At 36.4% G+C, this 22032-nt stretch overlaps 1 protein-coding gene across 7 annotated transcripts in view; it reads left to right on the forward strand.

Annotated features, from left to right (window-relative positions):
• Nucleotides 1-10332: 10332 nt before the first annotated feature.
• Nucleotides 10333-22032, forward strand: part of ntm (neurotrimin) — a 631630-nt gene continuing 619930 nt past the window's right edge. For 5 of the 7 annotated variants that reach the window (XM_073914151.1, XM_073914154.1, XM_073914152.1 and 2 more), the window contains exon 1: nt 10333-10517. In XM_073914151.1, coding sequence (XP_073770252.1) covers nt 10457-10517 — 61 coding nt within the window. In that variant the 5' untranslated portion in view covers nt 10333-10456. 7 annotated transcript variants of the gene reach the window in all.

Genomic DNA, 22032 nt, shown 5'->3' on the forward strand with positions numbered 1-22032 from the left:
TACCACTCATGGGACAGCATTGGGGGTTATGTGGTAGAGCAGTGGTTCTCAAACTGTGGTACGTGTACCTCTAGTGGTACGCGGGCTTCCTTCTAGTGGTACGCGGAGGAATGAAATATGTCATGTACATGCTACATATATTTCAAAATGTATCAAAAATTATGTATTTAATATGCCATATATGACATATAGCCTATATTTCTGAGGTAATCTGCAACGTTTGTTTTACTGTGCAGAGTTGTAGCTGCTTTACTGGGCCTACTACACTACTGTATTTCAATATTGCTCATTTTGGTGGTACTTGGAGTGACAATTTTTTTTCTGAGGTGGTACTTGATGAAAAAAATTTGAGAACCACTGTGGTAGAGGAAGTAGCCTATAATGCATCCCACAGTTTATTACTAGCTTATATGACTAATTGATTACAGGGGTGATGTTACACCTTGGGAGTGCATTATTTACTAATAATTCAACAGATTGGAGTTAATTATTCTAATTATACTACTGTTACCACACATGGAACAGTAATGATGATTCTGATGAAGTATAATGCAATATATAAAACGCACTGTAATATTAAATGTAAAGAAGAATTGTTTACCGGGTGACGTTACACCTTGGGAGTGCATTATTTTATAATAATTACAACAGAATGGAGTTAATTATACTATGGTTACCACACATGGGACAGCATTGGGGATTCTGTGATAGAGGAAGTCTAATATGCATCCCACATTTCATTACTATATATAAGAAAGAATTGATTATGGGGCAACGTTACACCTTGGGAGTTCATTATTTACTAATAATTCAACAGACTGGAGTTAATTTTTCCAATTATACCACTGTTACATTGGACAGTACTGGCAATTCTGTGGTAGAAGGAGTATAATGCAATGTATAAATCACACTGTAGTGCTATATGTAGGTCCAGACGGAATCTGCGAACGTTTTTTGCTATTTCTGCGGAGAATTTTGGTAAAAAGCTACGGATTTCTGCTCAGTTATTTTGGGAGTATCATATCTAAAACCTTAATATGTGAAATAAAAAATAATATATATTTTAACTTTTATTTATTGTTTAAAATGCAAATCAGTTAAATTCACTTTATTTGGTAAACAAAGCAAGTCTCTCATATAATAGATCTACTAAAAGACAGAAAATAATACTTTACAAACTGCATTGTACATAAATCAGATGAACATTTTCACATTAGTCAATAAAATTACTGTAATTAATTTAAAAACTGAATAAATATAGATATACAAACATTTACTCAAGTAAATAAACAGAATTAATGATGGGCTACAAAATCTGGAGAAATCTACGGAATTCTGTGTGTGGAGATTCCGTGTGGGCCTATATATATATATATATATATATATATATATATATATATATATATATATATATATATATATATATATATATATATATATATATATAGCTATATCTAAGAAAGAACTGATTACAGGGTGATGTTACACCTTGGGAGTGCATTATTTAATAATAATTCAACAGACTTGAGTTACTTATACTACTGTTACCACACATGGGACAACTTTGGGGATTCTGTAGTAGAGATAGTATAATATGCATCCCACAGTTTTTTAATTACTACATGTAAGAAAGAATTGATTACAGGGTGATATTACACCTTAGGAGTGCATTATTTACTAATATTTCAATCACCCTACTGTTACCACACATGGAACAGTAATGGAAATTCTGAAAGAGTATAATCAGGGCTTAATTTGTGCCGGAACACGCCGGATCCTGACCCGGCATCTCTGAAATATGATCCGACACCTCATTTTACCAATCCCCCTCCTCAACCGCCTTCCTCCACCGTCCGCTGTTCACTTTCATTTTCTTCCACCACTCCCAACCCTCTTCACTTTCGTCCGCAATACTCCCACCAAAGTATGAATCGAGATTGCCGTGGTTGTTGTAGCTCCTAAATCTCCTAAAATCCGATTCGAACTGAAGCGTCAGAAAACGAGCAGTAGGCTACCATAAAATGCGTGAATTTTACAGTTTGCAACCTTAAATAACTCCACAGGCTATTCAAATAAAATGATCTATTGTTGCACAAACGTCCGAGCATTTTAGTTACTTTTCCACATGCTATATTATGAATTTTAGATTTAAAGACGATACTACTGTTTACAACAGGGGTGAGCAAACTCGGTCCTGGAGGGCCGGTGTCCTGCACAGTTTAGCTCCGTCTCTAATCAAACACACCTGCTTATAACTTTTTAGTGATCCTGAAGACACTGATTAGCATGTTTATGTGTGTTTGATTAGTGTTGGAGCTAAACTACGCAGGACACCGGCCCTCCAGGACCTAGTTTGCTCACCCCTACTTTACAAACTACTGTACAGTGGCACCGCTGGTATTTTGGAGCCATAGTACTGTTAACATTGCAACCCTACTCACTGTGTTCTAAATTTATCAACTATGACTTCCGCTGCTGAGAAACTTGGAAATGTGAAAATGATCTTTTGCACACCTTAGAATGTTTCATCAGCCAATCAGAATCAAGTATTTAACAGCCTCAGTATACCTACTTTCATGCATTTTGATTAAGGATCAACTTTTACCACTTGAGAATGAAAAAAATGGTGAAAAACTAGCTTTTAGATCAACTCTCAGATCCTGGTTGAGGCCCCCCAAGAGCTGAAATCCCATCAAACGTTCTGGATTCTCTTACTCTTTCATCTGTATTTTTCACCTGGAGGCCTGCAATTCCACTGCAGATACAGAACCAGAACAGAAATTAACTGCAATCCATCTCCAATGCAGAATCTCCCATACTCCATTTTCTGGCACTCCCTAAAAAAGATAAAGATGCTCGTATATAACACATTCCAGTCATTTTATTTTGTATTATAATGGAAAGACAGTCTGCTGAAGCTGATGGGTTTATATCTTGAGATATATAACAGAAGGAATAGCTATGGTTATTAAGAGTTAGGAAAAACATGAATCATTTTTTCTAAATAGGTGAAAAAGTGAACTTTTGCTTCAAAAATGATGTTTCACAATAGACACTGCATGAAATAAAGCTCATCATACTAATAATAATAGCTTATCATACTGGGTAAATGTTAACAGTAATGTCTTTAAAATGAATCACTGAGAGGTGCACAAGTCTAACAATATGACTTTATAAATCACACTGGCCTCCTGAATTTGGATGTATTCATACTCTCACCACCAATCATTTATTTTGACATTAACCATATTTTGATTGGCATATTTTATTTATACTTTTCCCCAGACTCCATGACCTCATCTGGTGACAACCATTGGGTTCAGTATATGCAGAGCAGAAGGAAAAATATGGTGTCTCATAAGAATACACCTTCAATAGTATGTTTTAGGTCCTTTAAATCTTTTGAGTGCTTATTTTGCTTCTCTCTGCCATTTTCTCTCTTTTTGTCCGTGCGGCCTGAGAGAATTATGAATTCCTGACAGCAAGATCTATTACCTCATTATTCATAATGTGTTGAAATATAATTTCACAGCTGTTTGTTTTGTTAGTGGGATTAGCTTTTGCATTAATATTGAAACTATCAAAATAGACAGCATTTGATTCACATTTTTCCACTAATACGGTGGCACCATAATTCATTACGGCATATTAGACAGAAGGCGGAATATACTGTTAAATGCTCTCAGTGGAGATATTGCTGTTTAATTGTATCAACACAATCAAACAAGCTGAGATTCATAACCAATTGCACATCCTCAATGTCTGTCTGTCCGTCTGTCTGTCTGTCTGTCTGTCTGTCTGTCTGTCTGTCTATCTATCTATCTATCTCTGTCTGTCCGTCGGTCCGTCCGTCCATCCATCCATCCATTCATTCATTCATCCAGGGTCGCCACAGCGGAATGAACCGCCAACTTATCCAGCAAGTTTTTACTCAGCGGATGCCCTTCCAGCCGCAACCCATCACACACACTCATACACTACGGACAATTTAGTCTACTCAATTCACCTGTACCGCATGTCTTTGGACTGTGGGGGAAACCGGAGCACCCGGAGGAAACCCACGCGAAGGCAGGGAGAACATGCAAACTCCACACAGAAACACCAACTGAGCCGAGGTTCGAACCAGCGACCTTCTTGCTGTGAGGTGACAGCACTACCTACTGCGCCACTGCCTCGCCTTCCATCTATTCATCCATCCATAAATCCATCAAGTTGTATATTTACTTAGATACCTACCTTTCTATATCTGTCCATATGTCCATCCATCCATCCATCCATCCATCATCCATCTGTCTACCGTCCATTTGTCCATCCATCCATCCATCCATCCATCCATCCATCCTTCTATTTGTCTATTCATCCATCCGTCCGTCCATCTACTTATCAACTTACCTGTGTGTCTGTCCATCAGTCCATCCATCCATCCATCCCTCTATTTGTCTGTTCGTCCATCTGTCCGTCCATCTACTTATCTACCAACTGTCTGTCTACCTGTCTGTCCATCCATCTATCCATCCATTCATCCATCTGTCTACCCCATCTGCTCGTCCATTCATTCATCTTTCCATCATCCATCCTTCTATCTGTCTATCCATCCGTCTGTCCATCTACCTAAATACATACCTACCTGTCTAACTACCTGTCTGTCCGTCCATCCATCTATCCATCCATCTAGTTGCCCATATGTCCGTCTATTTACGTATCTGTTTATCTACCTACCTGTCAGTCCATACATCTGTCTGTCCATCCGTCAGTCCGTTCATCTGTCAGTCCATCCATCCATCCATCCATCCATCCATCCATCCATCCATCCATCCATCCATCGATCCATCCATCCATCCATCCATCCATCCTTTCTTCTCTTCATCTGTCCATCCGTCCATCTATACATTTAATACTTGTGCATTGTCTGTTTATAATTTTCTTCTTCCACTGTAAACTGGTGCATTGCAAAACATTCAGGCATTGACATCTGACAAAACCTAATACTAATTCGGCCAGAAATGCTTCACTAGTCACAGTGTCTAGAACAACCTTCTTGTTATTAACATAAGATCGGCTCACATGTAGAAATTCACCGATGGCACAGCCGCTGAAAAACATAGCTTTAAGAAATCTGGGCTGCCCTGACAGACAAAATAAAGCCATGGAGCTTATTTGATGGAGCTGTACCACATCTGAGCAGAATTCGCTGACTAATGCATCTGTCAGTCTCTCTGGCTAATGCACTTCAGGCTGTCCTCAGGTCAGCCGAGACAGCAGTGATTTAAAGGATCACAGAGTGAGCAAGGTGACTGAGTTTCGGCGTCCCAATACTGGACTCTCAAATAGCCTTGTACTTGAAAAAACTCTCCTTCACGGAGTTCCCTCTTCGCTTATACACTTACAGAGTCTTTCATTTCACTGAGCGTGGTCTTACTGTGCTTCCGTCTTATGGTCCGTTCTGTCAAAAGGCAAAAGTGCAGGACAGACTCATCTGGAGGGCTGAAATTCTCAGAGCGTTTTAGCAGTGCAGTTTGGTTGCTGCAGATTAACTGACTTGGCCTGATCGCAAACGGCTTTCCCCAAGGCAACAATTCACGGATATATGCTGCCAGTCTGCAGTGCCAGTAAGAAACCAATTTATCTGAACACATACAAACACAACAAGCTGCCAATGCAAGGATGAATCAAAAACTACACTGAAGAAAATGTACTCTTAAAAGGTACTTGATAAAATCCCCATAACCATTAGCACACGTAAAGTTTTTATCTTTAATTTTGAATATTATCTTTAATTTTGACCGAGCATATATACGTGAATTGTTTGCTCTGGGGAAAGCTCTTTTGAGATGCTGAGTGAAGTTGACTGCAACGACAGGGTCCGGTGAAGAACAGTTCCAGAAAGCAGGTAAAACAAAAACAAATAGCAAAAAATAAAATAAACTAGTAAATAACAGGGTAAGATCTGAAAAACATGGTTAAAGTCAGGCAGCTTTTCTTTTACTGGATTGCTTTTGAAAACAGTATTGGTTGGGTTTAGGGAAGGGGGTGGATGGGTCAGTCAGTCAGTTGACATCGGCCCCTGGAGGATTTACGTGAGAACAGCAGGTGCCAGTGGCTCAGAAAAGTGTAGCCGCTGGTGGATTCGCAGAAACAAAAACTGCAAAAAAATGTACCTCCTGGGATGTATTTTGCACTCTCCAGAAATGTATACAGGGGTACTTATCCATAATGAGCCTGGAAAAATCCTTTAAGATAAAGTGCCTATCAAGGTCGTGAAATCATTCTAATGAGTTGTTTTGCCCCCACAGCACAAACAGATGTAATGTTTTTGCGGGCTTTCCTGACTATGCTGACCAAATTCTATTAAATTTGCTTAAATTCAATTTAATCGAATTGAATTTTCCACTCAGTTAATTTATAACATAAAGTAATTTACGCGAGTGTAAAACAGTGGAAAACAAGCCAGTGAGAAAACAAATCAGACTGTGGCATGACTCACAGGCCACGCCCTCAAGATTTGCTGGTACTTTAGGTCACATTCTATGTCATCCAGACCTGAAAAGCTATGAGCTCTCAATTTTTGGAGATTTATTTTAACTTACCTAAGCCACATACCTACTTTGTAGATATCAGAGAGCAATTTAATGTATTGTATAAATTAAGTATATGGCATCTTTAAAGCAAAAAAATAAAATAAAATAAAAAATTAAATTAAATTTTAAAAATTATTAACGCTTTTCACTCAGTTAATTTATTAGATAAAGTAAACATGTAAATATTGAACAGTTTTACTCTGGTACTTACTTTACTTTACTTTACTTAATGGTACAATTTTTAAATTATGTCAGTAAATTTATTAGATCTTAACATTTACACATTTTTTTCAGTGGAAGCAAGTTTGATTAGCTAAATTAACAATTAGCAAAATATTAAACTTGGCTTGCTGCAAATAGGTTTGCATTTAGCGTTCGGCGCTCTAAAATCCAGATTTACACTAATACACACCATATCTCTAGGCTCTTTTAATAAGGTTGTGTAAATAACAGCCTCGTAGAAGCATGTTAAAAGCTTTTAAAATGCATAACAATATTCTATAATCCAATTAGTGAGATTTTCATTGTGGTGGAGCATATTTTCCATGCAGAATTCATGTTTTGTTTGTTATTTAATTTCGATTTGGTTCCAGCTCAAATGATTGTTTACCTGTAACAAATCTTTACTTCTCATTCTAACCGGCTGAAGCTTGTTATCAAGGTTGCAGGCAGTGTATTTGTGTCAGAGATGTCAATGAATATAATCATCTTTATGCCATTGGTTGACGTACTCAGTTAAGCGGGGTTGTCAAGTAATCAATTTTTCCCCACATACTTCATTTTCTGCCAAATGGTTTGCTGTTTCGACTCCGAACTGCTTTTTTTTTTTTCCATGTGGTTTAAGGAGTTGCATTGCCATTAACATTAGAGATGACAAGCAGTTTCCCTTCACTAAGCTGGTTAATGATTTTTCACATTCACATTCAAAGCCAAATTTAACAGCAAATCACCTGCTGGGGTCTTCAAGGAGGTACAACTGAAAGCCAATATTACATGATTAATTTATGTTCACCTTTTGAACACCAGATGCAGTTGCGATGAAATACAGCAAGCACAATATTTATCTGCTTCCTCAATCTATTTCTAAAGTGTCGATCCACACATAAAAAATAAATTAATAGTTAGAGTATCTCTAAAGTGGATGCTGGCTTTATTTTTGAAGAGTTTTGCTGACATGAGGAGTAAAGTGTGTGTGTGTGTGTTTTAATTGTATTAATGGCTCTTGGAAGCAGGCCAACATTTGTTTATTGGATTCACGAATTGGCAGGAGAAACTCACCTAATGTTTTTAATAACCTTCTGATGCCTCTCATATGCCCACTTCTTTAGACCATAAAAAGTGTTTAGGAGAGACCAGGGAATGTTATTACTTGTAATGCGGTCAGTTTAACCAATTAGAAATGAGATACAAAGTCTCTTTGAATAATGGAGAGGGTTTACAGTGCATCAAAAATGTATGGATATTAAAAGGTTTATCCTTTGTTATTTGTCAACTGGATAATAAAATAAATAGAACGGCAACAAAACATTAGCTTAAAGTGGTATTTCATCAAAAATGAAAAAAATACTCACAGTTGAAAATGTTGGAAACCTGTAACCAATGACAACCATAGTAGAAAAAAACAAATACTATGAAAGTCAATGGTTACAGGTTTTCAGTATTCTTCCAAATATCTTCTTTTCCGTTTAAGAAACTCAAACAGCTTTTGAAATAAATGGAGGGTGAAAAAATGATGATTTTTGGGTGAACTATTCCTTTAACACCAATTTGTCATTTTTCCTTCTACAGTCAAATGTCTAGTTTTAATCAAATATGTTTGCTTATATATGAATATTAAAATTTGAGACATATGGTGCAAAAAGATCCTCATAACCAATTGGATACTAAAATAAATAGAATGGCAACAAAACAAGGTAATTCCTAGATCATCTCAAAGTGATAGTTTATCAAAGAAAATGAAAAAATAAAAATAATATATTACAATTTGCTCAACCTCGAGCTTTTCCAAACCTTTCAGGGTTTCTTTTATATGTTGCGCACAATATACAACATTTTGAAAATTTTGGAAACCTGCAACCAATGATTCCCAGTAGGAAAAATTATGACTAAGTCAATGATTACTGGTTTCCAACATTCTTCCAAATATCTTCTTTTGTGTTCATCAGCAGAAAATTTTGAAAATGTTACAGTTTTTCTCAGTGGCTTTGGTGCATTTCTCACAACACTATTTACATTTGCACAACAGTTAATGCATTTCTCAAAACAATTAGTCATTTGTGCACATCACAGTAGCAGTTTCTCATTCCCTCCAACAAATTGCAAATGCTTTTGGACAGGCATCAATTGCTTCCATACAACTCTCTGCTGTTTATAACATTATCATTCGCTTATGTCATGTCAGTCAAAATTAGCTTAACTTGTGAATGCTGAATAGTCATTTCATATAAAACTAAGAGTCCTCATTTCATTACTTGAGTCATACAAAAATGTTCAACTAGTAGTCAAAACCCGTCAAGCTAATTTTATAAAGAAAAATGTAAAAAAAAAAAAAATTCTGAAAATATCTTCATGATGATGATTTGGGTGAACTATCCCTTTAACATCGCATCAGTTTTTCTTTTTTCTTCCACAGTTAAATGTCTAGTTGTCAAAATCTGTCTAGAAAATTTTATTAAAAAATTTCAATCTTTATTTTTCTAAAAATGTCTTCTAAATTGAACAATTTCATGAATGATTTACAGACCTGTGTATGTTGTAGGTTCAGTTCCAATATGTTCTGCAATATAGTTTACAGTTGTGCACAGCTCCACCCAAAGAAAGCTAATGCTTGTTGAAAATAAGGGTGTATTTATTATTTTGCACAATGCTGTGAATAAATTAGAATTGCAATGAGCAAATGCAGTAAACACGTGAAACATACATATTCAGTGTCTTGTACTCAGATACCTCACTAAATGCAGTGATGTCTAACTTTACTGTAGTTTTCAAATGGCAGTGCAAACAGTAAGTGCTGTCTTGAGCATTTTCAGGAAGTGTCACCAACATCTGACTTTTTTTGCATCGAAAAAATGTCCAGAGTAAACTGTCATAATGAAAACATGAATTAAGCCATTTGACTATCTTGTTCATAAACAATGGTGTCAGGACTTTTCATTTTGATGACATTGACACTTTGATTGACATGAATTGCTTTTGAGGAATGAACTAACCATTTTGAGCATGTGACATGCTTTTGCAGGTTATCAGCTAGGTTTTGCAGTTTGTACTAATTGTTTTGAGAAATGCATTAACTGTTGTGCAGAAATGTACTAGTGTTGTGAGAAATGCACCAAAGCATTCGAGAAAAACTGTAATTTTTTGACGTTTATATAAATATTCAAATTTGAAGCATATAGTAAAAAAAAAATTATATTGAAACTAAACAGTACAACGCGCCTTGTTATCCGCTAATAAAGAGTTATTTCTGGCGGAATTATTTTCAAGGGGAAAATTAATTACAAGAAAATTAAAACCTTAATAACTCAACAACAGCATTATTAAATGACTAAGCAGTTAGATAAACGACCTTAGGATATGCAGCATACAAGATTCAGAATCTAACACACTTCAAATGCACAGTCCTATTATTTGAGCAAATGAAAACAGCGGGTTCTTGTAATCCTGTGGAAGCCTATCCAAGCAGCTCCATAAGCTATACCTCACCGAAGGAGGGACTTCTCAGCGCCTGCGTAGGTGAGTGAGTGAGTGAGTGCCCACTTCACAGTTACTTAGAGCCTGGGACTACACTTCCACTTATTCCTCCGGATTTTCAAATTGGCGTTTGCAAGAAGGAAAGAAATCACGCAGACCTCACGCGCTCTCGATCCGCACCAGACGCCATGAAGAATCCCGTGTTGTGGGTCGTCCTGATTGGAATATCCATCGCTTTGATCCAACAAGGTAGGATCAATATTTTCAGGAGATTTAAAGTGTTTTGGTCTGTAAAACCCTTGGCTTTGAGGGGAGATTATTGCATTGGTTTTTGTGTCGGACGCGCTCGCGGATCAATAAGGACAAGTGCAACTCTGGTGTTTAATGCGGAAGCAAACTGTTACGATGGACATGTTTCTGTTGGGCTTTTCTTGTATTTTCAGTGTTTTACACGAAGTACTTGAGGTTTGTCTTTAAATTCGCGTTTGAAAGTTTTGTAAAAGCGCACCGGCGATGGCGAGAGGATGCCGTCTTGCCGTACGCGTGCACCTGTTTCACATCTGCGTGACTGCGCAACAGTGTAGTCCATGGAGCGGCTCGCATCTTAGTTTCTGATAAACTGATTTAAGTTGGTTGCAAAGATGTAGTCTTGTGCTTAGCCGAGTTAAGACGGGCTAATCTGCCTTGTCAAGAGGACGCGTCAGTTGTTGCCTGTTAGTTGTGCTTTATTGTTGATGAATGACTTCATGAAGAAATGAAGCATTGGTCTTTTATTATGCTTGGAAAAATCACTAAAATGTGAAATTTGGTCATTTACTCACTCATGTCTTTTTGACTCCACGATAGTATACATACAAGCAAAAAAAGTATGTCATTGTTTTTAAGGAAAGGTGGGGTGATTTATATTGTATAATACCAGATTAAACACTGCATGTATGCTATTATTGTTTGACTGTGAGCCTCATTGACCACTGAGTGAGAAAACATACTAAATAGTAGTTTGTTATTCACTCAAAGTTGTCCAATGTCAAGAAATCGGTTTATTCACCTGAATGATGCAAGTGTTTATTCACGATGGATGCTGGTTTGGTTATTGAGTTCAGCTCACTGACTTGATCTAGTCTCAGATGTCAATGTCTTCATGAAAGAGAATCAGTTTTTTAGAAGGATCTTACTGAAAAGAGAAAAGTTGCAAAGTTAAATCAAAATGTTCTAACGGTGTCTTTTGGGGGATTTAGAGATCTCTTTCTGGTAATGCATGTCAGATTTCTGCCATAATTTTGTCTGCATTATAATTTACATTTTTATCTGCCCCAATTTTAAACAGAACTGATGGATAGGCAAGCCATTGATCTACTTTTTATAGCCCTTACAGAGAAACCTCAAGAGCTTCAAATGTCAATCACAAGTTAAAATGCTGAACTTTTCGGAACATGGAATTGCTCTACGTGCGATTTTTAACATGTGATGCACATGAAGCTCTCCACCAAGTAATTTTTTTTTGTTGAATAGATGTCTAATAGACATTCAAACATATACGTCTTAGCTTAAACAAAGCACCATTTTGGATATAAGCGAAAATTCAAGCAGTCTAACTATAGACCAAAATTAGACTAGTCATTAAATACAAAGATTAGACAGACTTCTCATGTGGCGTCATTCATTTGTGTGTATTTGGTGACTAGTCTAATTTTGAGCTCTTCTTAGATGTCTGTTAAATTTTCACTGATAGTCCAAATTTAACCTCATTGTAGCCAAGCGGTCCATGTTTAGATATTTATAATGTGTCTAGACTTATTTTAAACACAAAAATTCTTGATGGGTCATGTTTTTGTTTCTTTTTGTATATGTGTGGTTATACCAACTAAAATGTTCCACCCTATTGACCTTATTCTTGAATGTGGAAGGGCGCTCGTTTTTGCGATTGTTTAGAACTTCTGATCAACTGTCTATGGGAGAAATGAATAGGAACAAAAATCCACAGAGAATGATCAATCTACTTGCTCTACAAACAATGCTTCTCGGACAGGTGTTTCAGCAATCCAAGTGAAGCTCATATCTCTTTTAATATGGGAACATCACATTTTCCAGAACTGTTTGCCAAGCTTGATTTAATTCTGCATGTTCCACTTTTTCCCATTCATAAGAACACAGAGGTATCATTATGTAAACTCAGTGTTTAAGTTGGTTTCAGAACTTGTTGCCATCTTGAAAGTGATGCCAAATGATGCATCTCTTCGAGGTCAGGTATGACCATTCTGCCCTGAGTTCACCTGTCAAGTGAGTGGTCTTTCACATGTCATTTCCAATTGAAGGTGAGCATAATCCAAATTGTGTGCTGTCTAGAAAGCAACATTACTTTGTAATCCACTCTGTTTTACTGAAGCGATGCTCCTTGCTGAGGTTGGGTTTGATTGATCTGCCCCAAGTTTAATGGTTGAGTGTCTAACTTTAAGTGGCGCACCAGATGTTAAATCCATATTCCGAGCTGCCTTGAATGTAGAATCATTCATTTAATAATCCACACAGATTCATTTACATGATGCATCTTGCTGAATTCAGGGTTGATTATTCTGAGCTGACTTCACTGGTCAAATGTCAGACTTTGAATGGCATTTCAGTTGATATTTCCAAGCCAAAGGAAGGAAAATCCAAATTCTATGCAATTTCAAATTTTGAATTGGTCAAAAACACCTTTTAGTTTCATTCAACAATAACTTGGTTTCACTCAAATACTGCATCTTGCTGATGTCAAGGTCGATGTCACTGATCAAGTGTTCGACTACGATTGGTATTCCAGATATTACTTCCAATTGGAGGTGGGTAAAATATTTCCAAGTATGCAATGCAGTATTATTCAGTAATTCACACTGTAAAACAAATCCTGGTTGCCTTAAATGTTTAAGCTAAATCAAATTAACTTTATGAGTCTATTGAACTTTGTTAATCAGTGTGTGTAACTTTTAAAATAAATTTAGAAAATGATTAACTTAATAATTTACAATGACCTGAAAAACACATGCTTTTAGGGCTAATTGATCATATAATCATTTACAGTGCAAATGTGTTTCACAAAACAAACGGAAGAGCTACAATTCTATCGCTTTAACATCTCACTGAATTTTCCACCCATCAACCATTCTTAGGTTTCAAATAATGCATTACAAAAAACGATCATATATCTTCAGAAGGCTTGAAATCTCAAGGCAACTCAGAACCTTCGATATAGTGGTTAATTTGTATAAATTTGTTCAATCTCATTCATGCATTTTATTGTGATTTGCTCATCCCCATTGATGGTTGTCTTATTATTATTATTATTTTTTTTGGAATTAAATCAATCATGAATCACTATAAACTGGTTATTAGCCACTTTTTAGACAATATGTAAAATACTTTGTTTCCTTATGAAGTTTAACTCACGCTAGTAAATTGTGATAGATTTTTTACCTTTTAGATGCTTCTACAAAAATATAAATGTAAGGGGGCTTTCACACCTGTAGATTGATTGTTTTGTTCTGAAACAGGGATTAAAATTGTTACAATGTTGCACTTTGTACTTGGTGCGGTTCGCTTTCACACAGCAAAGTTTCTAAACGGACCTAAACACCTAAAGAGTTAGTTTCAATCAAGCCGAAACCACCTTTAACTTAATTTAGATGTTATTCAGGTTTCAACATTTATTTTTTATATAGTTAGAAATTTTTTACTTGATCATTTAACTCAGCATAATTGATGTAAGGTTTAATGACTTGTAAATTAAATTGATTTAAATAATAAATTGATGCGAGCAACATATTTTACAGTGCATGTTCATTCCTAACACATACCATATTTTATTAAAAAGCACAGCACTTACTAGCTGGCCTCCGTTACACTGACCCCCCTAAACCTGACTCCCATCTGGGCCACGGCACTAATGTAACCCCACCGGTCCTACGCCACCCAACCCGCTCCGAGCTGGTATCGAACTGATGACCTTCCGCATGCGAGTCGGTTGCTCTACCAAGGTTGTTAAAGACCAATGTCTCTAGCGTCTGTCGCTAGAGCACCTTTAGAGGTCAGAGGAGTGAGGTTTACCTGCACAGCACTTACTAGCTGGCCTCCGTTACACTACTCCAGTCTTTTATGTCTTGTTCTCAAGTACTTGTGTCTGACAATGACTTGTTTCTCCTCAAAAATTTATATATCCTTATAGCAAATATACATGATTGTCCTAGTAACCCTCAATCTCTGCAGAAGCGGCTTCCAGTAGTGTGGAATTAGACATGGGTTGTGTTTAATGGAGGTTGTCAGGGGTTAAGAGTGTTTTTTTTTTTCTTCATCGGGACACACAGAGATGTCATTGGTTGCCAGTAAGTTGCCAGGAAGCTTCAGACTCCCCTGCGGTGTTCAAGCCAACATCCCTTCAGGCCTGAACTGTCCACTGAACCCCCTGTCACTTTCTCGAACTCTCTGTCCGCCAAGGCAGGAATTACATGTCATTAAATTTAAATTTGGTGCCACAGCTTGGGCCCAGCTTCACACCGAGAGGATGGAGTACAGTGATTTAACAGAGAGAAGCTCTTTTTGAAATGGACTTCAGCATCATCGCTCAAGAATAATTCAGTTCATGAAGTTTAATCAGCAGTCGATGCAGCGGAGCACGATGAACAGACTTTTTTAGAGTCAAAACAGGAAAGACAATAGTTAAAAAGAACATCTAGGTGGTTGATTGTGATAATTTTGAGATGATTTTGCAGACTGTATGAAATTAATTTAGTAAAGACTTGCATTTTTGTCCATTGAGTCATTAGATTGGGATAATTTGCATTTATAATGTTAATTTTGTGGAAAAATGGCTTACAATTTTGCAGTCTGCTCAGATGAAAGAAAAAATCCTTTGGTTTAATTTGTGTTGGTTGATAGAGGTGTCACACTTTGTGCTTTTACAGTATTCTAAGCCATTTTAGAGTTTTAAAAACTGCACATATTTAGCAAAACAACAAACGTTTTCTGTCGGTATTAAATCAGTTTATTTCATGTATATCTATTTGTAGGAAATGCTGATGATTTTTGCTATATTGATAATGTAATGAGAAGGGTCTAGCAACAGAGATGAGGATCCAAATGCAGCTTTGAGAATTGTCAGGCAGGCAAAGGTCAAACAGGAGCATTCAGGTAATCCAAAGCGTAATCAAAGTCACAGGCAAATGGTTGAGACAGGCGGCAAAACAACATAAACAATAGACAAAGCAAGATTTTAAATCACGGTAAAGCCATGGTCACACTGGACTTTTCTCCCTATAGACTTCCATTCATACGCTTACGAATGCGGCAGACCAAAAACGCAAGCTTGCGCGACAAGTTTTGCAGTTCACTGCATTGGAAAGTTTAAGCTTGGAGAACTCTAAACTGCAAAATCGCATCACGTGGTTGCGTGAGACCAATCGAAGATCAGACATGACCTCTCTAGGCAGAAGTTTAAAATATGGAGCAATCGCTCACTTTTTTATGCCCCATTCACACTTTTATGCACATTCACACTTTGGGACTTCAGCGTCAACACTTGACAGAGAACGTGTCTGAATTTGGGGCTGAAGCAATCCACATAGCAGCGTCAGTCAATGAAATTAGTCTGCAATCAGCTACTGTCTGAGCTGATGTATTTGCATACAGCAATCTGATTGGCTCACACTTCTGTCTGCGCTAGAAAAGTTGAGAAAGTCCCAACTTCTGCAGCGAGCAACGCCACTGTATCGGCACCGACACATCCACAATGCAATTTAGCATTTAGCTAGTGTGAATGTGTCATCTGAACTACGGTTCACGCAAACTCTGGTCCAGTTCACTTTTAGTATGAATGCAATCATATCAAAAAACGTAAGTGAACAGCCAACTGTATCATTTTCATAATGTTCTTTTGTGTGTGTGTGTGTCTATCACATACTGTACCTTGGTGACAAGCGGGACTGAGCCAGGGCAAGCACATAATGTCTACTTGTCTCTTCCAAAAAAGCTTCTGCAGACACAGTATTATATCAGAGTTTTTACGATATGTTTGCTGCCGATAGACGCAGGTCGATTTCTGTGTGTCCAAAACCAAAAGATTCAGTAAAAGCAGAACAACCGCGATGTGTCCGTCACCTAGCAACAGCTGTAGACACATCAGCACCTTGATGATGCAAGCGTACCAGGGTTCAGAAGGAAAAAAGACAGCGTGAACACAAACCAACCGAGAAGGTGGAAAGGGGAGACAATTGAACTTCGGTACAGTCCAGGCAATTGAACCAAGTGTGAAAGCACACTTAATGTCTAATCAACTTGTTTAATTCTGCCTCTTTTCGCAGTTTCGTACAACAGAATTTCGCATGCTCAAACTTTAGTGTAACCGCAGCTTTAGGCAAGACAAGGGAACACTTAGTAATGCTCACATACAGTTGAGAAGACTCAGCGTAAATGTGTGTACTGTGTTTATAGTCTATCTAGTCCTGAACAGCTTCAGCTGTGTGTGTGCACTCAAAGGTGATTTGGAACTGGTCTGTAAGTGCAGGGCTTGATGGGATTTGTAGTTCAGTTCAGTGGCAGATATATGCCTGGGTGATAGGAAGTGTTCACCAGCTGCCTGCAAGGGCCACAGTTGATCATAGTTGCATAAAAAATACAATTTTAATAGTTATTGTTTTTATAAATGCTTTTTTTCTTCACAAGTGATATTGGCACATATATGACAAGAAATAAATATTCTGTTATTAGTTGTTTTTTCTAGAAATATATGATTTATTTTAGTTTTATTTAACCATTTAATGCTAATTGACATATTTATGAAATCGATCAATACCACAATGTATTGTTCTTTCATTATTTCTGCACATATAAATGAAAAAGTTTATACTATTATATTATTAGTGTCAATATTATTGACAGATTTATAAATGAATGTGTTTTAAACCTTGTATTATTAAGTCGTCAAATAATTAAAATTACAAAAGTCAGATAAATGCTGTTTTTTTTTTGTTTTTTTTTACAAACCATTTATTTTTTATGGTAGATATAAATGTGAACGATCAAATGGAATTCTTTAAACTAGATCAAGCTGTCAGACTATCAGGCTAGATTTGTATTGTGCCTAAAGTTTTACTTCCAACATTTAGATTCTAGTCTTTTTGAACCACAGCTGTGCATCACTTATAAATATATATACATAAAAAGAGACTTTCTAAAGCCTTAACATTTTTCAAATATGTTTGTATTACCCCTAATAAGGCCATGGTGGTCAGCCGTTTGACATTAAAGGTTCCCTGCAGAGCCTCTGCCTCAGTTCTTGTTCTCGGTATTAAAATGGCTTGATCTTTAGTCCAAAGATGCCCTTTATTAAGATCAAATGCAGCTTCATCTCTTCAATGTGACAAAGTCCCGCTGAGTCCCCAGCACGATGTGTTATTGCGCAAATTAGACACATTAGGTGTCGGTGACGATGGAAAGTGGTGACGATTTCAGCCTAGATGTCAAATTATCCCTTTGCTAATTTGATCAAAGGGACAAAAGGAGTGGCGCATTTTCTAAATGTGATAAAGTGAAATGTTAGTGTGTGTCGCCATTGTGTTGACAGAGCTTTTACGGCCACAATTACTTCTGAGTTTGTCCTTGTGCTTTTCATTCCGTTTGCTTGGAGCAGTGCGATTTTTGTGTTTATTGAAATGCATTTTCCTTATTAAGTGAACAAAATGACTAGTTTCAGCAAACTAATTTGGAAATGGCCATATTTGCAGGGAGAGCTGTAAAGCTGAAGTGATTTCAGTTGTGAAAAAAAAAGGTTCAAATGGTTGTGTATAATCTAAAAATACCTAAAACCATTGATATTTGAACTGCATGTAATATTTCCACCTTTTTGGAGAACATGGTTTTAACAAAAAAAAAAAAAAAATATCTAAAAAGAGCTCCGTTTTTTTTGTTTATTGCTAATTAAACATGTTTTTATAGATTTTTTGGCGTAGTAAATCCAGTTTCAATCTTTTACATTTTAACAAAATCATTTGTAAGAAATTTATTAATTAACAGTTTCCATATTTTGTGATTCACAAATGTTTTCCGCTTATTTACGGTGATGAATTGCATTATGGGATCTTGATCTCTGATCTGTTGACTTTTGATGTTGAAAGTTCAAAGCTGCTGTTTAATAAAGTGACTTATTGACATTTTAGTAGTTTGATTGTCAATAAAAGTCAATTAAATATGTTGCATAATCATTGTTACATATGTCAGGTATGTTGCTGTTGTGAAAAGGAATATATATTTGTATTATTTTCGTCCCTTTTTCTTTTCATTAAACGATTTGTTGCTTAAAGGTGAAATATTAACTGAACTTCTTCTGTTGAGTGTGATATGCCCTGCATACTAATAAAGCGTTTTTGCTGAAGTAGAAGCTGATAGAAATGCAAAGTCCTGATTGTCTAAAATTAACTTGAGCTCTAAAGCTAAACTTTTCTGAGACAGGCACAAGTGACAGCTAAGAACTGAATCCTCTAACAGGTACCATATCTGGTGTTTTATCAGAGTAAGCTGTCTAAAGGCAGCTTGCCCTATATACGAGTGCTATTCAAGTTCATGTGTGCAGAGAAGTTTTGCAGAAAAGAGGAAGTATGTATGGGTGCGACCAATGGAGGACTGGAGAATGATTGACAAATGACAAATTTCACCTGTTATTATCAGTTGCTTATAAAAATTGAAGTGAAGTGAGGAATTATTAAGATTTATGACATTGAAGAAACATGTCTCTTCTCTCCTGACCTTTTTTATTGAACACGCATGGAATTGATTAAATATTTCAACATTGCATATATCAGAAAAAAAAAATACAGGCAGTTCAACAGTTCAGGCAATTTGTCACCTTGAACTAATAAAAATGCTAATTAAAGTCACTTTTTAACTATTTAGCATCAAAAGTGGTTGGAGGAAAAATCAAGGTCTCATAATAAATTCAAACGTATAAATGAAAAGAAAAAATACTCCACTCCCAAAATAAAAAGAACTTATGGATATTTTTGCAATGTAGACTTAATTTCATGCACTGTAAAACCCAACAGTCAACTTTATCAGATGAAATGTGTAGTTAATTCAAAATTTACCCAAAGTTAATTCTACTCATTTAAAAAGATTTTTGAACTCAGTGTTGAAGGTAATGAGTCAATTAAATACCTCGTTACTTCAACATAAATGGAGCAAGTTCACAGAGTTGCCTTAACCTACTGGGTTTTACATAACTCAGTTGGTTTGAGTTCTCTTTATTTATTGGGCTTTACTCTGCTTAATTTGCCTCATTTACTCAAATGGATTAAGTTCACAGTACTTATTAGGATTAGGTTTTGAATTTAAATGGTTTGTTACAATCTGTTTCCTCAAATGGTTTGAGTTACCTTAAATTATTGGGTTTTACGGTGTAGTGTTCAAAGGTAAATGTCTAATTAATGCTTTAAAATCACAATAAAATGTCAAAATATGTTTGATTAATGTATATTAGTGTAACCTATATATTTATTTAAAAATAAAAACATTCATAGAATAAATGAATTAATTTTGAATATTTTAAATGATTTAGTGAATGAATAAAATGATTAAATGATTAAAATGCCTTTTATTGACTGATATCTTAACCTTGTAAGTCTTGATAAAGTTAAATATTTTGTTTTGTTTGTTTTTGTTGATGCTTTAAAGCCACTTTTCGTCTTTGACCCTCATGCTTTTAAAATTACATTTAAATTAATTGCTGCTTATTTACAACTAACTTAAATACATTAAATTTTTTTCTTGATTTTGCTAGTCCAATATTAAAACTTATGCCATTTTTTCCAAGTGCAGAAATATTACTGATTAACTTGTATATGACACAAATAGGGCAACATGCTGGCTCAGTGGTTAGCACTGTCGCCTCCCAGCAAGAAGGTTGCTGGTTTGAGTGCCAGCTGGGTCAGTTGGCATTTCTGTGTGGAGTTTGCATGTTCTCCTTGTGTTGGGGTGGGTTTCCTCCGGGTGCTCTGATTTGTGTTCGCATTTGAGAGTGTTTCCCAGTACTGGGTCGCAGCTGGAAGGGCATCCGCTGTGTAAAACATGCTGGATGAGAATGGTTCATTTTGCTGTGGCGACCCCTGATGAATAAAGAAACTAAGCCAAAGGAAAATGAATGAATGAATGACACAAATAATAAATTACATTTATCCAAATAGGTCAAAATTGCACATGCAAATCAAATTCATAAATTAAAAGGATAGTTCACCCAAAAATGAAAATTTACTCCCTATTTACACACATGCAAGTGCTTCCAAAACATTTATAAATTTCTTAACACTAAATACAATATTTTGAAGAATGTTGGAAACCAGTAAACATTGGCTTCCCCAGCAGGAAAAACAAAGACTATGGACATCAATGGTTACAGGTTTTCAACATTCTTCCAAATATCTCCTTTGTGTACAGCAGAAGAATAAACATTCATTCATTAATTTTCCTTCAGCGTAGTCCCTTTATTCATTAAGGGTCACCACAGCGGAATGAACCACCAACTTATCCAGCATATTTTTTGCACAGCTGATGCCCTTCCAGCTGCAACCCAGTACTGGGAAACACCCACACATGTTCACATGCACACTCATACACTACAGCTAATTTAGTTTATTCAATTCACCTATCGCATGTCTTTTAGATTGTGGGGGAACCTGGAGTAACCGGAGGAAACCCGCGCCAACTAGGGGAGAACATGCAAAAACAGAAATGCAAACTTATCCAGCCGGGACTCAAACCAGCAACATTCTTGCTATGAGGCGTGAGTGTTAACCACTGAGCCACCGTGTCGCCAGAAGAATAAACAATCAGTAAATATTGACAGAATTTTCAATTTAGGCAGAACTATCCCTTAAGGCCTAAGTATTGCCACATTTAAAGTCAGTTCCCTTCTTTTTCTGGCTTTTGTTTGATTCATGTCTAAAAACTGAGCTGGCAGTGATTAATAACTAGCCTTGGAGATCATCACAGAAACTTTTCCATGAGAACCAAGCCTGCTTGTTTATACCATAAGCAGCAAATAGCCTTCATATAAGATGCAAACAGCAATCTCCCAGTGATCTGTACGGCCCCAGAACTGCTCATTAAACATCTGCCAGAATGACGTGAGAAGATTCTGTCAGACACACTGCTCTCATTCACAAACGCTCTTCAGTATTGTGTCCAGCGAGGGATTCTGTGAAGTATGAGTGACCCAGAGGTTTAGATTAGGATTTGGTGCAGTGAACATCCATAGATGGGGCTATTCATGGGTTGTCATGTCTGAAGAATGCAGCTTTCATAAGCTGGCAGGCCAATATCACGGTCTCTATGTAACCAGCATGTCAAACAAAATGCAATTGGAAAACTTTTGACATTTCAAATATTCACTCAGGAACAGTCAAGCGATTGTTCAAAACATTTTAAACCTTAAGGATTCTGCAAGAAGCTGCATTTTTTTTTACCTATATTTATGTCTCATAACACAGCTTACAAAATTGGTAGGTTTAGGATTTGAGATCTGTGGAATTAATGGTTAATAGTTAATTAATAGTTTCTTTTCATGTTCCTGGAGTCCCACTGTTCTGAAACTAACAATAAAACATGTTTTTAGCCAGTGCTGTAATGTTTTCAACCTCATTGGAAATACGTTCCTCAGCCTACATTTTTGTGAAACATAAAATAAGTTGTGCCCAATGCTTAATTTTAAGCTTTAAGATTTGATGTCATTGACGTACTTGCTTTTTTT

The sequence above is a fragment of the Danio rerio genome, chromosome 10, assembly GCF_049306965.1.
Source record: "Danio rerio strain Tuebingen ecotype United States chromosome 10, GRCz12tu, whole genome shotgun sequence".
NCBI lineage: Eukaryota > Metazoa > Chordata > Actinopteri > Cypriniformes > Danionidae > Danio > Danio rerio.